The 21,670-nt window shown below is 36.0% G+C and overlaps 2 protein-coding genes across 3 annotated transcripts in view; one reads left to right on the top strand and one right to left on the bottom strand.

Annotated features, from left to right (window-relative positions):
• LOC134845054 (kinesin-like protein KIF27) overlaps positions 1-21,670 on the bottom strand; it is a 539,890-nt gene that overhangs the window by 109,616 nt on the left and 408,604 nt on the right. The window lies entirely within an intron of this gene.
• LOC134844580 (serine/arginine-rich splicing factor 4-like) lies at positions 3,282-16,664 on the top strand. 2 transcript variants are annotated; one of them, XR_010162692.1, is made up of 9 exons: positions 3,282-3,397; positions 5,999-6,126; positions 6,748-6,858; positions 7,418-7,488; positions 13,689-13,760; positions 14,099-14,222; positions 14,970-15,533; positions 15,684-15,754; positions 16,020-16,061. XR_010162692.1 is itself a non-coding variant. In XM_063861323.1 (8 exons), exons 1-8 carry the CDS (start codon positions 3,364-3,366, stop codon positions 16,330-16,332), a joined length of 924 nt encoding a protein of 307 aa, XP_063717393.1. In that variant the 5' UTR covers positions 3,282-3,363; the 3' UTR covers positions 16,333-16,664. The 2 variants fall into 2 exon arrangements, 1 of the variants encoding a protein (XP_063717393.1); XM_063861323.1 differs by lacking the exon at positions 14,970-15,533 and having other exon boundaries at positions 16,020-16,664.

Below are 21,670 nucleotides of genomic sequence, written 5' to 3'. Positions count from 1 at the left end.
ATTTGCGTTATTGGTGGCTAGTTTTTGGGATTTTTAGCATCCGTGGCTAAGTGGTTAGTGAGTGAGACTCAAATTTGATAGGTCGCGTATTCGAATCCGGCACTTCGAGGCTGATTTCTACCTTTTCTGTTTTCACTTCATAGAGCTGATTTTTGGTCGTGTTCTCGCAAGTGTTTGTGAAGCCCAATTCCGCCCCTGTGGGAAAATAGTTCACTGGCACCTATTCATTACCTTATGAATTTTTTTGCAAAATCGTTTTTTTTTTTCGTGTGAGTTTTGTTCTATTGTGTTTTTCTGTTAACTTTTTTGTCTTATTGGAGTTTCTTGTTTTGGGAATTAAAATCTGCATTTATTTGCGCCTTATAACTTATTTTCCTTTTACTCTCCCTTCGTTATTGTCTCCTCTGTATGCCATAGCTTTTTTTTTTAATTTTTCCGAAAATCGTCCCCTTTTTAGATGTGCGGTAACGGCTGTTAAACGTCTCTAAATTTTGTGACGTTAACAGTTACCTTCGATACCCGTTCTTGTGACATCATTTGGCTTCCCTGATTTTTCCACGATTTAGCCAGTTCTCCTATCGGAGGTGGCGTTTCTGTTTTTATGTATTAACCTATTTTCCTCCTCGTTTCATCATATGCTTTTGTCTTTGGGAAGGGGGGGGATATCAGACAAATATCCCACTATTTTCCGCGACCTTGTGTAATGTGTTTTGGTTTCTTCCTCGACCGTCTACATGTTATTCGGTCTACATGATATTCCATATAGATATCCTTGTTCCGACCTTTACTTTTTTTGTTCCCACCATTGAAAAGAGGAGGAACTTTGTCTTCTGGTGTGTTTTTCCCGCATATTTTCTTCCGAAAGTGTCGAGTGATTCATCATATAAAATCCTTTTCAGTCATGATTCGAGCGACTTTGAAAAATTTCCAAATTTTTTTTGTCTAAGTTAAATGAGGATTCGGAAGCAATCTGTACAGTTATTGTTTTGTTTCGCATTGTTCTTTTGCCAAAATTTGCGCATTTTTTTATATGTCACCGTTTTTCATTGTTCTGACATCACCCTAGAGGGTGGGGTGAAACCATGACTTGGGGTGTTTTTTAAGTCCACTTTCACTGCCTCGAAGAGCTCGTAGGGGTCAAATGTGGTATCATACTGAATCTGTTTCAGTCATGATTCGTATTCGTACCCTTGCGATCAGCAAGGTATTGCAATCGGGTTCCAGATTTTTTCTCATACAAAATGTTTTTCACTAGTGTCATCTCCTAGACTCATTCATATCCTTGTCCTCCCTGTTGGAAATACTCCAACAGATATTTTTTGAGAATGATAGCATGTAAAATACACCTCCTATTCGAAATTTGTTTTTATGTTGGCTGTAATTTTAACAACTCGATTTGATAAAATTTCACTTTTTTTGTCCTTTTTCACGGCTTAATAGGTTTTGATCTGTTTATATCAGCTAAGTCGACTCATATTGCGCCTTTTAAAGCGTTTGTGTGCGTGTGTGTTTCGAGCTAGAGGGAGACCTAAGTTTTTTAATTGTTGCAAAACTTGGAATTTTTTAAGCTTCAAGTGTTTCTTACCGCTTAAAATAAGACTCTGGACACAATAGAGTGATAAGATACAGGCCCAAAGTTTTTGAGTGCTTTAAATCAACAGCGCTTGGACCTCTTTAAAAAACTCTAATGAATTTATTCATGAATTTTTTTTTCGTTTTTCTAGTTCGTTTTTTAATGGTAAGATCGTTCAAAGTCCTTTTTGCTAGTTCTTGAGCGTCCTTCGATTTTATTCCTATACTGTTACATCGCAAGTGGCGCGAAGTGATCTTTGCCTCTGTGTAAAATGTTGACCCTGAAAAAAGACGGGTCTGAATTTTTTCCGTTTTTCACACTAAGATTGACGAGAGCCTCAACTCTCAATTTATTTCTACTATATCACGATTTCAGTAATTTGTCTAAATCATTGTATCTTGCAATTTTTCAAAATGCATAATTTAAACAATGTATTTTTATGCTTTTCGATTTGTTATATTCAATTTTAATAGTTGCAAAATTGTGTCTATTTGTATTTGGTGCCACTTTTGCTGAATGGCATTGGCAATTTATTAGCATATGTAGCTGCTTTATTCACTAATGTTTGTCGGCGGTTAAACGTGCGTGGCTGTGTGATTAGAGCGTGAGACTTAAAGTCTCTTGATTGCAGTACGTCGCAGATCGAATCCTAGACCTAGCCGATTTTTTGCTAATTCGAGGCTTACTTCTATTTTTTTTCTTATTGGACTTTCTAGAGCTGATTTTTGTCGTGTTGTCGCTAGTGTTTGCGAGGCGAAGCTTCGCCTCTGTGTTCCAAGTTTCATAACTTCTCTTTTGTTCTTACATTTTCGGCGGTAGTTAGTCTCATTCACCTCTGAAGAAAAAACAGCTAATTTCGATGGATTTTTTTGAAGTAATAGTGATCGTATGCTTGCTCAACTATCGGATTTCCTTGTATTGAAAGCTATTCTTGCAGGGGCAGATTTAAGGAGAGAACAGACGCCCTCCGCACTCGCCTCCTCAGAGATTCGACCCCCTAACTACCCAATTTTTTTTTGGCCCTATCCATTTTGGTTATTGCTATAAAAGGCCGCTCTAATTTATGTAGTTTGAAGAATTTTTTTTTCAATGTTTGCTGAATAATATTGGAGAAATTATTTTGCTTGCTGCATTTTCCCTTAGTTTGTCGTCTTCCTGCCGCTTTTTTGTTAAATACCGCATAATTGTCGCCGGATTGTAATTGGATTTTTTCTAAAAGTATGATATGAGTTAGTAAGGAGGACAGAGAAACGACCGAAAAAAATGGTCCTTCGTTTAGAAAATATCCAATTTTTTTTCCAATCTGAGCTTGAGGTAATTTGACTCTTAATCATGGATAGTCATGGTCGCTAAACTTGACGTGGAAAAAATCAACAGCAGTAAAGTTTCATTCATTTGCTACTTAGTGTTGCTGGTAGCGTTTTCTGAAAGTAATTTTGTAATTTTTTGACTTGTACCACCTCATTGTATTGATCAAAAAGGTACAGGAAAAGGAAAAGGCATATTGCTGCAAAGCGTAATCTAAACTTCCTTGTGTTGATTTCTCTATACTGAAACTTAAAAATGTTATTTGTTTGCATCTTTGTTGTCCTGTTTTTCTTTTTTATTATATTATATATAATTTCTCATCTCGTGCAATTTTTTAATAGGCAGAATTAATCACATTTTTGCCGTTTTTGATATGTGGAATTAATCATTTGCTCGTTTTGCAACAATTTAAACTTGTGCTTTTTTGTCTATCTGAAAATTTTGTATTTTACAAAACTGCCTATCTTCCCTAATGTTATGTTATGTCACAAGAGTGCATGGGAGAATACACGATCTGTAAGTAAGGCATATTCAGAATAGAAAATGCAACAATATATATATATAAGAAGCGTACATAAAATAGTGTAGTTTTTATATAGTTTTTGATGAATGGTTGGTCAAGTAGTTTGAAGACTACTGCAAAAACTGTTTCAAAATATGCGATTTGAAATACACGACACGATAATAATTTCAAGGTTTGCCATTTTTCTCTTATAAATTATACAACGTTTTTTTGCACGTCAAATGTTGTTCTGATCGGCAATGTTATTACACTTGCTATAGCAATTGCGTTGCAGCGAACCGGGTTCTGACCCCTCCCCCCCTCCCCTCCCCTCCCCGTAAATAACTTTGTTCGCAGATTTTACTACACCTTCGTCTAATTTATAGAACAAAATGTCCCTTATTAGATTTTGCCGCCAATTTATACGCGGTACTAATTACTCTTGCCATAAGCTAGGGTGTTGTAATCGGGTTCTAGACTTTTTTTTACCGTAAATAACTTTGTTCTCAGAATTCGCTCGTAAAATTTTACACGGGTTTTGCTGTCTTTACAAAATCAAGACTTATCTTGGAAAGTTTTTCGTTTTTGGTATATCAATTTTTTGGATCGGTTTTTTGACTTTCATCTTTTATGTCTTGGGATACAAAGTGAATGAGCGCAACACTTGCAAATAATCAGACAAATCGAGAAATGAAACAACAGAAATTTTCTCAACAAGAACGGAAACTTGCAAAAAAAATCAGATATCTTGGAATAATTGAATTATATGCACCTTCAGAAACTCTGCAAAGAACGGCGAAGCAAAACATCTCTCTAGTTGTGATAAAACCCATACAAAGCATGTATTTGTCATGCTTGGTATGGGTTTTATCACAACTAGAGGGCTAGAGGGATGTTTTGCTTAGCCGTTCTTTGCAGGTGCATATAATTCAATTCCAAGATATCTGATTTTTCTTGGCAAGTTTCCGTTGTTTTTGAGAAAATTTGTGTTGTTTTATTTCTCGATTTGTCTGCTTATTTGCAAGTGTTGCGATCATTCATTTTGTATCCCAAGCTTTGCTTCGCCTCTGTTTTTGAATTAATTTTTTTTTAAATTTTCCGTCTTGTTCGCTTTTGGTTTGTTTTTGTCATCTTATGTTCGGATTTTTTTTTCAAAGAGGGATACACGCCAAATATATGATCATATTAAACTCCATCAAACAAAGAATTTTGGTTAACGGTTTTCGCTTAAAATCAGGTGCTACAAATAATTGTCGGAAGGGATTTAGTGATATATCATATTGAAGCCTTTGCACTCGTGAGTCAAGTCCTATTAAATAAATTCCAAAACATCCTCGGTTAGAGAAAACCGTTTTATGTTTTTGATTTTTTCTCCAATGTCGAGCGATTAAAGCAGGCCGATAACACAGAAATAAGACGCAAAAACTTAGTTTTACTCCAGAATTATTAGTTTTTGTTGGCGCCTTTTTGACAACAAATGAAAACCTTAAAACCTTTAAATCAATTTGTCTAATTTTTCTGATTTTCGATTAAATTTTTTGTTAAAAACTGGTCAAATATGCGTATGAAATTCTTACTATCGAATGTGCTTTTTTGTAGGTTCATAATCAGATCCGCGATTTGAACCTTATCAGTTTGATATACCACTGTTGCTGCTTTTTTTGATCGTTTTACTCTTTTCTCTTGCGAGAGCTAGTGACTTGTAATCGGGAGTTGGATGTTTACCCCGTAATGAAATTTCTTCAATCTAGAGAACTTGCCAGCATTTTGTTATAATACTGTACCACTTGTTTTCAATCCAATTCGCATGCCGACATGCTCAATCTGGCGTGCTAAATTTCTTGAAAATTCATATAGAAACTAATTTTGATTGCATGTGGGGTAGTAAGCAATTTTTTCAAATATAAGAATGAAAAAGAGTTGAAAGTGTATGAATTTTTGTAGAGAGTTCTATGGGCCTTTTTCAAGTTATTTTTTTTCAGCTTTTTTTGGAAAAAATACTGAAACCCTCTTTTTTCATTATTTTGTAATGCAATGTTTGTAATGCTCCGCTTCGCCTCTGTTTTATACCTGGAATTTGAATGTACTTTTGGGAAAACTTGATTGTCGGACTATAGTTTCTGCTTATTTTTGGTCTGCTTAATTTCAAAAGCACGGAACGTGCTTGAAGTCTCGGTTCGGTGCATGTCACATTGGCTAAATTGCCTCAAAATGAGTCGCTGAAAAGGTGAATATCTTTATAATTGTGTTTTTGTGTTTCGTTTAAAGCTGGGCGTTAAGTTTTTTGACTTGTTTTCCTCAAATCGAAACTCATTTAAGATATTCTTTTATAGAGGTTAGTTTTTTCGACTTAGTTTTGTTGGACTTAGTGGCTTCCATTTTCTGTCCACTAGCTTGCAATGCTGTGTATGATTTATTGCAAGCGTTGCGAAGCTCAGCTTGACCTCTTATTATTATGATTATTTTAAAATTCTATTTGTGTGATCCCTCGTTTAGTGACCCCCCTCCCCTGAAAATAACCACAAAGTTGGTCAAAATCTTCTCGTTTGCGTTTTGGATGATTATGTGCTACTTGTTTGGACGCTCTAGTTTCTAGTTTCGGCTGAATTTTTCAGATAGCACCAGTTTTTGGGACATGGGCAGACACAATGATGACAGAGACAGAGACCGGGACAGTAGAAGAGGGGGCAGCATGAGCAGAAGCAGTCGGAGGGGACGGAGCAGAAGCAGCGAACACATACAGGTCAGGCATGGTCATCGAACATACTCGATTCTACATTTTGATACTCAATGAATTTATCTGTGTAGTTCCGCGTCACATGCAAACGCAATACAGAGTTTACATAAGTGTCAAAAAGGTCTGTTTTTGGAAGTAAATAATAAGAAATGCAGATTGCAATATTTGAACACTGTTTGAAGAACTGGGCGATTGGAGCACTGGATCTATCTTGGCTCAAAAACAGGAGTCCTTTCACCGAGCAGCCTCTCGTATCGTCTTATTGTCGTCTTCTAATCAGATTGTTCTAATGGCATCTATTTTATAACCATTATGTAGTACAGTGTGTTTTTTACTTATGTCGCTTCTATGTCTATTTTAATTTAATCGCCTAAAAGCGTGAGAATCCCTCGTTCTAGAAGGACTGAACGCCCGAAATTGTGTGAACCAATCAGGATTTAACATTGGAAAATCCGAAACAATTAGAACGAATATCAGTCAGGTTGGACAGTTAGAAGAACGAAAGGTTGATTGGTTGAAAATTTTGGTGCATTCGGTCCTTCTGTTATGAGAATACCACTGTTTGAAAGTTTTGAATTGTTCAGATGACCTCTTAGAATTGTTCAGTGTTCGACTGGTTGTTTGCAGGTGTACATTGGAAATGTGGCCAGTGACGTCACTGAGAAGGACATGGGCAGACTGTTCAAGGGCTTCGATGTGCTGGACATCAGCGTCAAGGCCAACAACTTTGCATTTGTGGTTAGTAGTATATAGATGGTATAGAAGTTTATATTCTTGATATTTTTAGCGGGGGGGGGGGGGGCTTTCTGTTACATCAGATAAATTGAATGGCAAAAATTTCAAAGTAAACGGATCTGCAGGTTTTCAAAGCTACTGAATGAATTGTCACACTTTCTTGTTGATTATGGAAGACTGAATTGGTTAATATAATTTGATCATTCGGTCATTCATTCATGGACCGAATGAGGTTTTTTACTTTAACTTCTTAGCATCTATTCTTAAATGTAAAGGTAAAAGTCTAGCTGAAATACTGGTATAATCCTGATTGATTTAGAAGGTTAAATTTTGTTAACCTTGATTTTTACGGTAAGATTTGGTAAACCTTGACAATTTTGTTAAACTTGATATTTAAGCGTTACCGTAATTTTGAAGTCACATAAAAGAAACTTGTGGTGGTGGAGTAGTGTTAATAGTGAACTAGTGATTTTAATTTATTTACGTCATGTGCACTTTTAGACGTCATTGAGAGGTGAATTGAATTCTTTTTTGAGAGGTGAATTGTTCTGTTTTTTTTCAGACTTTTGGGAACATGAAGGACGTCAGGGAAGCAATTAGACTATATAACAATTCCAACTTCATGGGAAGGAAGTAAGTACTTTTCTTAAAAGTATATTCGTCTACTCTGGAACTGCCTCAAAATCTACTGTGGAAATGATTTTTTTTTATCGCGGGCCAGGTCTAAAAGCGCGGCTCTTATCCAGTCCCGCCTTTGATTTTTCTGAAAAACTATTTAGCTAATGCAAATTAAAAGGTCTTTGGCTTTAATATTTATTTGAAAAATGGAATCAACCGTAATCCCACCCCCACCTAAGGGACCTACCGTAGAATGCCTTCCCAAACAGGGCAGGGATCAAAACAAATAATTGGGATCAAAACAATTAAATTGCAATTAATTGACAAAAAGTTTAATTGTAATTGATTGGCAAAAAAAGTATATATTGCAATTAATTGGAGAAAGTTTCAATCCTCGTTGGCGATCGCGTCCACTGTTGCTTCGTTCCAAAATCGATGGTTGATTTTCAGAATCAACTATTTCCACATTCATTGGAAGCAAATTTTTTCGATGGTCATTGTAGGCAAATCCTGCCACGCTGAAGAAATGTTCAATCAAGTTTGAAATTGGTAGCAGAAATGTGGGATCGAGATAGTTACTTCTAATTATCTCCATCTCTAGTTTCTGAATTTTCAAAAATTGGAAGCAAAAGCATCATCTTGAGTTGCTGTCGCTTTGGCCTCTGGTTCCGGTGTAATAGTCGCCAGTTTCAATCCTTCAATGGCAGTCTCCTCATCTACTGTAAAGTTTTCTTCGTCGCGTTTATTCAAAACCGGCATATATTCAATATGTCCATCCATTGACAAATACTGTTTGAATTCATCATCGTTGTAATACTTCATTAAAAACTGCTCTTGCATCGAATAACTCCAAATTTTCACGTTGAAGAGCTTTTGTTATTGAAACAAGTTTTGGGCAAAGTGTTCCTGAAGCCTTGTAGTTCTCTGTTTTCCCTAGCTGTAGGAATGAAATCCACCAATCTCGAAACACTTGGCAGCGTTTCAATAAAACCTTTCGCCTCAAAATATCGGTCGATCTTTATCATTGTACTGAGCCACCGGGTTTTGTTGCGGATGATACTCTTCAAATTTGTAAACTGTCTCAGTTTGCCAGCCATTTTCAATGATGGAAACTTTGTCATCAGTCGGTTTTTTTTTTTAAAGAAATTCGTTTTTTTTTGTTTAAGTATTTACTCACTGCAAGAATCTATGTCATAACAACTGATAAGACGAATATTTAATAAGTTAGCAAGGCAGTTGTTAACTTCTGCATTGTCGTCAGAAATTATAGCCAAGTTATTGGCAGTCTTTCCGTAATTTCCCAAAATGTACTTAATGAATTCTAAGTGGTCTTGCGTTCTGAAGTGGTGAAAAAGTAAGCAGTACTGTGAAAAAGCCGTGTTGAGTTGGATACTAAGCAAATAACACAACAAAGCGAGGAGGGCCAGAAGTCCAGCCGTCGATAACCACAGAAAATTTTTCTGGCAGTTCTTTTGCAATCGAATCTTAAACTTTTTTTGTAAGTTTCTCCATGTACTCGATAAGAGTTTTCCGCGAAATAGATTCTAAATTGCTGTATTGTCTCGTTAATTCTTTCTCAACAAACGAAAATGAGAGTGAATTGCCACAATCCAATTAATCCAGCCATACACTTCCAACCCTGCCCGGGTCCCAGAAGGTCCCGCTTGAAAAAATTAGGAAACCCATGATTGACTTGCATCATGTCCGGGATGCCGGTGTTTGATGTTGTTTATCAAATTTGTTTAAACGGTTCCTTTTTTCTATGTAAGTTTTTGCCACACCTGCATTTCCATTCTTTTGTCTCGACGGCAGTAACATTTTCGGATCTACTCAACAATTGCCCGCTAAGCAAATAACTTAAGAATTGGTACCTAATTAAGAATTGCCATCCCTATTAATAAAAGCAGTAAATTAGCGCTAGAGCTTTCTATTGAGACTTCTAATTTTGCTGCAATCTGATTGGTCGAAAATGCATTATATTAATCTACTTAACAATTGCCCCCTTTCTTAAAGGGGGGGGGGGGGGGTAATTGTTAAGTAGATCCAAATTTTCCGCACATATTTTTCGTTTGTGCGAGGCATAATTTCTCTGAAATGGTAGCTCAACAATGAATCATGAATCAATAAATGAACGGCACAACCGCTTAAACAAATAATGGATTTGTTTACTCACGCCATTTCAGTGTTTTCGCACGCCATTGTGTTTTATCGAGGTATCAATCATGTAATATGGTTTTGTTCTACCGAGATAGAGACTCCAATTAATTTCAATTTATTGCAATTAATTGGTTTGGTAAAATACTAATTGAAATAATCTGCAATTAATTTTTCATTAATTATTTTTTGAAATACGCTGTTCCCAAAACATGGTGCTAGGGATTTTAGCAGACCGGTTTTTTTAGCAGACTCAAAAATTGACCAATCAGAAAGCTTCATTCATTAAAGCTTCATTATCAGATACAAAGACTCAAAATTGCAGAATTTTGAATTTTATCAATGCAGATCAACAAAAACCAACGGAAGTAACAAGTTTAACATAAAATGAGTCCAACAAAATGAATTTTTCATTGAGTTTTTCGACATATAAGGCTACACCGTCCCAATACTCGAAATTTTAGTTTTTAAAAGGCGGGCACTCCACTCGGTTCGCACGTCGTATTTGCAGACGAGACTGAAATTCCTCATACAATAATTTTTTCAAAATTTTTCAAAAATTTGGTCCAAAAGTGCCTACAAATTTATTCAAGCTTGAATTCCATCCTTCGCAAACGTTCGTAACTCTAACGTCGACAAGTCGATCGAAAACGTTCCACATTTCCCATCTTGGTATATTTCTTCAGTTTTTTTCGTCAAGTAAGGCCCAAACAACTGGAATTTTCCATTCTTTCGATGACCCAAATATGGTGTAAATTTGGTAAAAATGGAGGTAGAGCCGTCTTAAAAGTTTCATCATTCAGACAGGTTTTTGAAAACGCCAAAAATTTTAAGCCAAAGTCGGTTGCAAATATCAAAATTTTGCTTTCTTGATATAAGAATCGCTTTATGGCTAGAAGGTAAATGATTATGGCGAGAAGGCAAATTTGTAATGATAATTTTCTGTAAATCAAACGAAAGTCTAGATCCCCAATTATTGTCAATACATTTTTATATTGAGTAAACCTTTTTTTGTTTTTTAACCAAAAATCATTGCATAATAGGTTTTCCCCACGATTTTTGCCTTGAAATTTTGAGAAGTTCATTCAAAATGAACTGAGATATAGTTTGAAACTTGATAAAATGAGTGCAAGTTTTGTTTACAAAGCGTGAAATAATGATGCTCAACCCAGACTTGCTGGAGCCCCTCACCTAATTGCTTGTCAATCAAAGTCTGCTAAAAGCCCCGTATTTTAGTTTTTATGCTAAAAGATTTGTCTGCTAAACAATCGGTCCCCCAACAAAAACATGTATTAATTCTGAATATTAAATTTGTGTAAAATATGCACTTCATACAAACGCGCAAATGAAATTGTTTTCATGCGGGATTGCGTTTGTATGCTGTTAATTGCCTAGATTATTGTTTTGTTTTAATTCAATTTTTTAAAGTAATACGGTTAATTATGCACAAATCTAGCCTATACTCAAATTAAGCTTCTGAAAAATCCATTTTTTCTCCCTCTAAATCAATTTGGGGGAAAATTGTACGGTTGATCCGCAAAATGTCAGAATCCGTACAAAAACTAAAATTTCGAGCTACACCGTCCCAATACTCGAAATTTTAGTTTTTAAAAGGCGGGCACTCCCTTCGGTTCGCACGTCGTATTTGCAGACGAGACTGAAATTCCTCATACAATAATTTTTTCAAAATTTTTCAACAATTTGGTCCAAAAGTGCCTACAAATTTATTCAAGCTTGAATTCCATCCTTCGCAAACGTTCGTAACTCTAACGTCGACAAGTCGATCGAAAACGTTCCACATTTCCCATCTTGGTATATTTCTTCAGTTTTTTTCGTCAAGTAAGGCCCAAACAACTGGAATTTTCCATTCTTTCGATGACCCAAATATGGTGTAAATTTGGTAAAAATGGAGGTAGAGTCGTCTTAAAAGTTTCATCATTCAGACAGTTTTTTGAAAACGCCAAAAATTTTAAGCCAAAGTCGGTTGCAAATATCAAAATTTTGCTTTCTTGATATAAGAATCGCTTTATGGCTAGAAGGTAAATGATTATGGCGAGAAGGCAATTTTGTAATGATAATTTTCTGTAAATCAAACGAAAGTCTAGATCCCCAATTATTGTCAATACATTTTTATATTGAGTAAACCTTTTTTTGTTTTTTAACCAAAAATCATTGCATAATAGGTTTTCCCCACGATTTTTGCCTTGAAATTTTGAGAAGTTCATTGAGAATGAACTGAGATATAGTTTGAAACTTGCTAAAATGAGTGCAAGTTTTGTTTAAAAAGCGTGAAATAATGATGCTCAACCCAGACTTGCTGGAGCCCCTCACCTAATTGCTTGTCAATCAAAGTCTGCTAAAAGCCCCGTATTTTAGTTTTTATGCTAAAAGATTTGTCTGCTAAACAATCGGTCCCCCAACAAAAACATGTATTAATTCTGAATATTAAATTTGTGTAAAATATGCACTTCATACAAACGCGCAAATGAAATTGTTTTCATGCGGGATTGCGTTTGTATGCTGTTAATTGCCTAGATTATTGTTTTGTTTTAATTCAATTTTTTAAAGTAATACGGTTAATTATGCACAAATCTAGCCTATACTCAAATTAAGCTTCTGAAAAATCCATTTTTTCTCCCTCTAAATCAATTTGGGGGAAAATTGTACGGTTGATCCGCAAAATGTCAGAATCCGTACAAAAACTAAAATTTCGAGCTACACCGTCCCAATACTCGAAATTTTAGTTTTTAAAAGGCGGGCACTCCCTTCGGTTCGCACGTCGTATTTGCAGACGAGACTGAAATTCCTCATACAATAATTTTTTCAAAATTTTTCAACAATTTGGTCCAAAAGTGCCTACAAATTTATTCAAGCTTGAATTCCATCCTTCGCAAACGTTCGTAACTCTAACGTCGACAAGTCGATCGAAAACGTTCCACATTTCCCATCTTGGTATATTTCTTCAGTTTTTTTCGTCAAGTAAGGCCCAAACAACTGGAATTTTCCATTCTTTCGATGACCCAAATATGGTGTAAATTTGGTAAAAATGGAGGTAGAGTCGTCTTAAAAGTTTCATCATTCAGACAGTTTTTTGAAAACGCCAAAAATTTTAAGCCAAAGTCGGTTGCAAATATCAAAATTTTGCTTTCTTGATATAAGAATCGCTTTATGGCTAGAAGGTAAATGATTATGGCGAGAAGGCAATTTTGTAATGATAATTTTCTGTAAATCAAACGAAAGTCTAGATCCCCAATTATTGTCAATACATTTTTATATTGAGTAAACCTTTTTTTGTTTTTTAACCAAAAATCATTGCATAATAGGTTTTCCCCACGATTTTTGCCTTGAAATTTTGAGAAGTTCATTGAGAATGAACTGAGATATAGTTTGAAACTTGCTAAAATGAGTGCAAGTTTTGTTTAAAAAGCGTGAAATAATGATGCTCAACCCAGACTTGCTGGAGCCCCTCACCTAATTGCTTGTCAATCAAAGTCTGCTAAAAGCCCCGTATTTTAGTTTTTATGCTAAAAGATTTGTCTGCTAAACAATCGGTCCCCCAACAAAAACAGGTATTAATTCTGAATATTAAATTTGTGTAAAATATGCACTTCATACAAACGCGCAAATGAAATTGTTTTCATGCGGGATTGCGTTTGTATGCTGTTAATTACCTAGATTATTGTTTTGTTTTAATTCAATTTTTTAAAGTAATACGGTTAATTATGCACAAATCTAAGGCTATACTCAAATTAAGCTTCTGAAAAATCCATATTTTCTCCCTCTAAATCAGTTTGGGGGAAAATTGTACGGTTGATCCGCAAAATGTCAGAATCCAGTGTAAATAGGTTTGAATCTTTTTCTTTCATAAAATTAGCAGAGCAAACAATTTTAAGAACAATTGATATAAGTTTACGAGGGCTGGAAATTTCAAAAAAGCCAAAAACTTTCCTGACATGACAGGCCCATGTTTTAAGGGCCTGTCACCAAGGACCGTTCGACTTGACCTATACTGCAACTAATTACATGTGCTTAAATACTGCATTGTCTTGATTGTGTTTTAGAATCTCAGTAGAACGAGCTCGTGGGACAGACTGGAGCAAACAGAACAGCAACAGAGACGATGACTTTTACAGGTTATTGCTCTCACAAGCCAACGCTTCTCAAACGAAGTTACATATTTTCTAACCGAGAGTCAACCTTTTCCAGCCGAATTCGCTTATTTTTATGTTTTCTTTTGTGTTCAGTTTTACAGTTCCGGCTTCCGGAGAATGTGGCGAAACCATTTGTGCTCGGGCAGTTTTGCCAGACAATTTTTTACGAACAATTTCGGACTATTTTTTATACAGTCACAAAGATATTTCTGATGAAAATTATGTAGTTGGGTGGATGATCTCTTCATGGCCTATTTTAGGTGGAGGTGGTAGGCATAATAAATTGATCTTATAATTCTGATTTTTAATTTTTTTTGTAGTCGCAGAGGAAGTTTTCGCGACCGGAGGTCTAGAAGTAGGAGCAGAAACCGAAACAGAAGCAGAAGTGATTCGAGGAGTTACGAGATGCTAGTTACAAACCTCTCATCGCGTACAGGAAAGACTGTGAGTGCAAATCTGATAGAGATTTTGCTAGATCAGAATAGATATCCTTCAATTACCATGTAGAAATTTTTAGTTGACCTCTTTTGAAAAGCTAGTTTTAGTTATTGGTTTAAAAAAAACGGATGTTGGTAGATGTTATTGAAAAGAGAACCCGGCTACCATATGTATGTCGCTCTGATAATATTTGTTAAAAATGTTGCCGGTAAAAACTAAAAATATCTGGAACCAGCTATGATTTTGTGTTTGAAACCCTAGAATGCTCCAAAATCACTTTCCAATGCGAGACTCTTTCGACCCATGAGTGTGTGAAGTATTTCTTTTCCTTTTGTGCCCTGACTTTACAAATTTTATAATAGTTGTTGAGATCAATTTAAACTTAGACTTCTCCTGCTTGATGAAAGACGAATAGTTAAGATAAAAAGAAAAAGTAGCAGGGAAGCCTAAAGTTAAGTTGATACGCAAATTTTCAAATGTCAGGTAAACATGTTCTGGTGAGCGAGTTACTTCAAGAGAGGAAAATTCTCATTGTTGAAATTCCAAACGACAAAGTTTCAAAGAGTTCAAAATAAGCGTGAAATTTGATTTGGGAACAGAAAATTGAAAAAGGGAACGGAAAAAGTTTTGCACAGTTTTAAGGAGTTTAATTGGTTGAAAATTGTATCTCATTCGGAACTTCAAATATTAGAATACATAAACTCCCCCTCCCCTCCCCATTTACGAATTGGGTGCTAGTAAGTGTACTTGCAGGACCATGAGTGTAGTGAAGGCGAAGCTACTCTTCCTCTGATCTCTATCGCTGCTTCATTCTACTACTCCTGCTGCTACATTCACTGCGACACGTCTTCTCCATCTGTGTCCTATCATTCGCTACTCCCACCACTAGCTACTTGACCTTTGACCTCCTTTTTTGCTATTTCATCTCCCAATATGCCTTGTAGTGCCGCCGGCGATGTTTCAAACTAGGTCATACTGCAGCATATACTACGCCTAAGCGCACATGATTACGAGGTGCCGAATCCGAATTACAGAAGACCTTTCAGAATACGTCTGCTCAGAGACTCCGGTAGAGATCCGTACTTACTCATGATGACAGAAATTCTCACTGTGACTGTGTCTAAAATGTGTCTTGCTTTTTGCCAAGCCTACTTAATGCAGATATTTATAAAACCAGTTTTTGTTATGCTGGAGAAATGACTGATTGGGCTGGTAGAAGGAACATCTTGTGTTGAAATATGAGTTATAAATGTGACCTCCAACCTTCCTAGCTATTTGGATTGACTTGTCTTGGATGGGTCTTTCTAAGAACAAAAGGTCTGTGATCTGTTAATGGTTTGTATAGCCCTGTTTACCAGATACTTCAACAACTCAATCCTAAATTGTATGATGTGCGTTTTAAAATCTCATCGAGCGTTTTTTTGAGTGAATATGCTCGGTTGTAATCCTGTCTCTCGTTTATTACAGGAGTTATTTGACCTGGCTAACAAATATGGAGACGTGACTTCCTGTAAGATAGTGAAGGACGATCGGTCAGCGTAAGTTCTCTCCTTTTGGAAATATCAGCTTTTCGTTTTTCGATAAGAAGAAATCTACAGAAGACAATCAATTTTGGCTATTTTCACTGGTAAAAAATAAATTTATCACAATAAAACAGAAGATTTTTATTTCAGTTTTCGATGGCCGAAAGCTTTCACGCTTTTTTTCACCTTCGCTATTAAGGCTTTTGAAACTTGCCTCTCATATAAGCTTTCCAAGTGATGCTAAATATACGCCATCTGTATTAAATATCCTTGATTTCAGAATCGTTTCGTTCCGAAATGAACCCAGTCTTTCGCGAGCTCTTGAGAAGATGGATGGAAAGACGCTGAATGGCCGACAAATGAAATGTGAGCTGAGACAGGCGGAGTCGTCTCGTTCGAAGAGGAAAAATAGGAAGGGATCATCGTCCAGATCCAAATCGAGGTCAAGGTCAGATTCAAGGTCGCGAAACGGAAGAAAGGAAAACGAGCATGACCGAGAAAAAGAGAAAGAAAGGTCAAGGTCGCGATCCTTTTCTTCGCCGAAGAGTTCGCATGGCCGAAAGAGGTCAAGCTCATCGGGAAGCCGAAAGTAAAAATGAAACTCAAAAATGTGGGTGGCGAGAAGATAAAATCTTCACGAAGCAATCACGCATTTGCGAGCTTTTTAAAACTATTAATCTGTTTATTTAAATCATTTGGTATCGCATTGAATGCTGAACCAGGAATGGAATCAACCCTGTTTATACTTCTTTAATCTGTTTATTTCAGACTGTTCGATTTTGAATTGTTGCATGCTTATTACTTCATTGTTAGTGTTAGCAGTATTAAATTTGAATGAAATGTATGTTATTCTGTTTTGAACTGAAATTGCATTGCGTTTCATGAGAACGTTGCTATCTATATTCACGTTTTTAGAATCAAATAAGTTTTCGTAGCAATCCTGTTACAAAAATGAGGCTGAGCGATGTTCAGGTCTTCTTTTAGACACACTTAGAGGTCTTCTTTTTCGCTTTTGTTTGATCTTAAAATGCTCTTTTAAATACAGAAGTGCTTCATGCATAAATGCCTTTATAAATTTAAGCTCTTTAACAGCTCAATTGAAATTAATTTATTGCCAGATACTTCAACAACTCAATCCTAAATTGTATGATGTGCATTTTAAAATCTCATCGAGCGTTTTTTTGAGTGAATATTCCCGGTTGTAATCCTGTCTCTCGTTTATTACAGGAGTTATTTGACCTGGCTAACAAATATGGAGACGTGACTTCCTGTAAGATAGTGAAGGACGATCGGTCAGCGTGATGGTTATTTTTTTAGGAATGGTAAATTTCAGGACATGCACAGTTTTATGAAAATTCAAAACAAACAAGCTTCATTTAGGTGGTAAATAGGCGTAGTTTTTCAAAATAATTTATCGAAATTTTTTAAAAATTTTTTGTGTTCGTGGTTTTTGGCCGAGTTTCCATTGGTTCAATTTCCATTTTTTAAATTAAATTTATATTATCTGGTACTGTTTTTTATCGGTTTATTTTGTTAAGCATGGAGTTAATTTTTATTTGAAGTTTTCTTTGTTACTAAAATTGAAAGTTCTGTAATTTGTCGGCTTTCCAAGCATGATTTTTAATAGTTTTACGTTTTTTTTTTTCGATTAATTGGTTTCGGCTGATGTGTTATCGCATAATCATTTTCTATTGCGTAGTTTTGAGGGCAAAAAGTTTTGTTCGATAAAATCAGGTATTGTGAAAGTGTATTTCTTTATTTTATTATTTTTGAGAGGACTTGGCAAATTTTTTCACTTTTCGCTGAAGTTCTTGTTTTTTCTCGAAAACTTCTTCAAAGATTTTCAGAAAGTTGGCACCAATGAAAGACCGGCTGTTATATTTTTATGTCTGCATACTTGCATAGTCTCTTTTAACATTACTCCACCTTCAAAGGCCTTCGAAAATTTAAAAATGGGAATGTTGGACTCATTTTCTTGTTTTTTTTTAAACTCATTTTGTTGGGTTTTTTTTCTCAGAGACTACCGTGCCAAATCTGAGATGAAGATTTCAATGTCATGAACTCTTCTACAAAAATGGGGATCTATTGTACATAAATCGGTACGTCCTAATTTGAATCGAAATAATTTGTGTCCTCAGAAAAGGCCATTTGTTGACAGTTCGGTCTTATTTTGAAAATTTTCCTATTTTTCTCAAAAACTACCCTCTCATATCTTGAATTAAGGGTTCTGTCGAAAAAGCAGGTTGTGCGAATCCTTCACTCCAATTTTCTATAGAAAGTTGGTTTAGTTATCGGAAAAATTAAATTCATTTGAGTTTTGGATCGTTTTTTGGAAACTTAGCTGCTTTTATCGAAAACAACCCTGCCAAACCTGAGATTGAGAAATTTGTCGACGAAACAGGTGATGAGAGTGTTCGTGCAGATTTTTACGATTTTTTCAGCTTATTGGTTTTCTGTTTTTGTATCGCAAGCTCGGCTGCGCCTCAGGGTAAAAAAATTCTGACTATAATTCACACTAGTCCTGTTAGTCTATGTTTTGAAACTTAATCGCTCAAAAAAAATTAAGGGCATTTTTCTTTGTTTTTGGATTAATGGGCGTCTACCCAATTGTTGTCAGCTTAGTGACTGCTCGCTAAATGAAACTTAAAGCTTATTGAATGCCGGTGACTTTTCTCGATTGTTTTTCTGAAATTGGGTTTTACTTTTTAACCCTGCGATAAGCTAGGGTGGTGCAACCGGGCTACTGGAACAGCGGTGTTCACAGAATGACTGAAACTGGTATCTGCTCCATCTGTTTTTTCTTCAGCTAACTGTTAACTTTTGAGCTTGTCTGCATTTCAAATTTTTCTGCAACTTCAAATGAAGTTTTTTTTTATTTTGATAGATTAGTTTTTTAAATCATTTTCGAGTTAGATTTTTGACTTAGCGGCTTTTTTGCTTAGTGTCGCAAGTGTTGCGTAGCTCCGATTCGCCTTTGTGTTAGTTTTTTTTCTTAATGTCAAGATCTATTGCGCACTATGGTGACCGCAGCCAATATCCGTCTGATGTTTACGGAGCGTTTCAGGTCATTCGTCTCAGTTAGTTGGAATTATGAATTCGCCAAATGAAAAAAAGTATTCAAAGTATCAACAACAGTTATCAAAATTTTTCAGCAGCGGAAAGCAGCAGAAAAAGTTCCCCAGTTTTGATCTGGAGCGAAGCTCGAAAAAGTTTCTTAATGCTGAAGAATCTGAAAATCCGCAAGAGGCGAAACAACCAATCGGAAGCCAAGACTCATATAAGAATGTGTTGCTGAAGTTTCTACCCTCGCCACCAGTGAAACCCGCCAACCTCGCACCGGAAGTTGACTTGAATAACAATCAGACTGTTGATATTAAAAATTACTGTGAAACAATTGAGCCTGTGACTTTGTTGAATCCGAAAAATAACGATGAAATTTGTGTCGTTGACGAAGGAAGATATAAGTGCAGTTCGCCACGAAAGCGAGTGCCACCGAACAATTTTCTGAACCCGACTATAGGAAACTGTGTTGCCAATGTTCTGAATTTGACTACGAAACACGAATTTCAAGCTAAAAAAATAAAAATCCCTTCAAAGCAATCTCTGGAAAACCGCAAAAGCGAAGAGTTACTCAAGCTTAGGCATGATTTGAGCCCTGAATTGCGAGAAAATAAAAAAATTATTACTAGTCGCAAGGAAACAACTCGGAAATTGGACAACGGGTTGAAGGCGTCCGTTAGAGACGACTACACAACATCAGAAGATGAGTGCGAGGACCCATTAGACGACGAAGACGATTCGGACTCAGAGCTGAACTTCAAGTCGGCATCTCAAGTTGGTCAGAATTTACACGACTCGCCCAATCGCGAAATAAATTACGCCGAAGTGATTCGGTTCCGACGAGAGTTGTCAAAGCTTCCAGTAAAGCCGAAAGAAGATGTTTTGGATTCGTTTATCCAGCAACTTCCGGAAGCTCAGCCCGGGATTGATCTTCTGGAGTTAATGGAAGAACCGACTTTTTTAGAGACCGAAGATATTTTTCTGCGGAAGAAGGAGAAATACACTAGGGCGTTGATTCAATCTAGTTCAGCTAGACGAAGCAAATCAAAGCCGAGTAAACTTTATTCGGACGTCTGTAAAGCTAACACAATTAGCAACAAAGCATCGAAAGGCAGTCTCAACAAAATACGTCCTAGACCATAAAAGTCGATGGATAAACCAAATTTCTTGGATGAATTTAGGTGCTTGTTCTAAAATTTAATTAGCATTTCAGAGATTACTCTATGAATACGATTTAATTTCTTGCCATTAATTGATTGAAGTCTTTTTTAAAGAGACAACTTCAGCTTAGAATATTTGTAAATTTGATTAATTTAGTTTTAACGAGGCTTAAAACATCTTGACTTAAAGAAATAAGGCTGCTGAGTTTTTGTTAGGTCATCTTATGAATTAGGAACTTTTAAGGCATATGTTTGAACTAAAAACAACTGCGCTTATTTAAAGCATGCGAATCGCATTTATCATCTACAATAGCAATGATGTCTAATTTAGAAGAGACGGCAAACATTTATAACTTTGCCTGTTATCGCAAACTTAAGTAGTCGTTTATTTTAATGCATAACATTGCGCAGATTGGTTTTGTCCACAGGATCAATTTAAATTCCCGGGAAAACCTAGTCTACTTTAAAAAGCAAAAAATTTGGAAGAAAGAAAAAGTTGCTTTATTTTGTCCGAATCTACATGGTGCATTTTGTTTTGCGAATTCTACCTAAAAGGCGTGTCTTTTCAGCTCAATTTGTTTTACCATAAGTTATGCTAAGTTTCTCTCATATGAAGTCCAGGTGATCAAAGTCATTTGTTTTTAACTCTATCAAGTCATTAGAACTAGTCTTACCAAATGGAAGTTTTACACACGAAGCTCGTTTGGTCTATCTGGAAACGCGGTTGACGAGTTCATGACATGACGACACAATCAGTAATATTTTGCCCGTTGAATGTACCGTAATAAATGTATCGTTGCTTCTCATAACATTGATTGATCATTGACATTCTAATAGAGCAACTATGGCAGCAGAGCTGGCCTTGTACTATATCACTTTCTGCACTGCGTTCATTGTTTGACCCTAACGTGCTGGGGTATCTCTACAGACTTACTTTACATCTTTTAGCAATCGCAAATATCATAGGTCCGGACAAACGGATCTGAATGGTTGTTAAGCTGATGATTGTTCATTATCTCCTGTTAAACATTCTTCTATAGTTTTCATTGGTATATTGAACTTTTTGCGAGTTATGACAATCGAATTTGCTTTACGCTCGTTACTATCCGAGAACCTATGTTTGGTGAGTGGATTGTGCCACAGTTCATCCTTGTCTTAATTAGTGTTGAGGTCGTATGTATTAATATCCGTTCTTAGCTGCCCTATCCAGTCTTTTTGTCAAACCATTAAGTTGTCGACCTCGATATTTTTCCATGGAAGCTTACATTTTAGTTCTCTTCGTGCATAGTTGATGTCCTAATGGCGTTGTTTTGATCGTCTTTTTCAATTCATCATGCTATGGAAAATTCCTTTTTCAGCTTTGAATATATGCTTTTGAAATTTGAAACTGCCAATTTCTCCTTTTCTCCAACCAATTCAAACGAACACTCCAAAGAGTCTCTCTCTCAACACCTTAAACACTTCGCGGGTTTTCCGAGGTCATGCTTGTCTTGATAGCATGCCAGACTGCTGTCAACCATCTCTTTTTCAGCAGCTTTCCTCAATTTGTTGAGCCCTAAGGCCTTGCTTTTTGTTCATCGTTTTTTCAAAACTATTGTTGTTCCGACTTTCGATACGAAAGTAACGGAATATTTGTGCTCGGGGTGGGTTTTTTTTTCTCCAGACAAATTTCGACTTTTTAACTAGCCATTTTTGACGGAATTTTTTAAAT

Source organism: Symsagittifera roscoffensis, chromosome 4 (assembly GCF_963678635.1).
Source record: "Symsagittifera roscoffensis chromosome 4, txSymRosc1.1, whole genome shotgun sequence".
Classification (NCBI taxonomy): Eukaryota; Metazoa; Xenacoelomorpha; order Acoela; family Convolutidae; genus Symsagittifera; species Symsagittifera roscoffensis.
The sequence above is the reverse complement of the archived record's forward strand: the minus strand, read 5'-3'. Positions and strand labels throughout refer to the sequence as shown.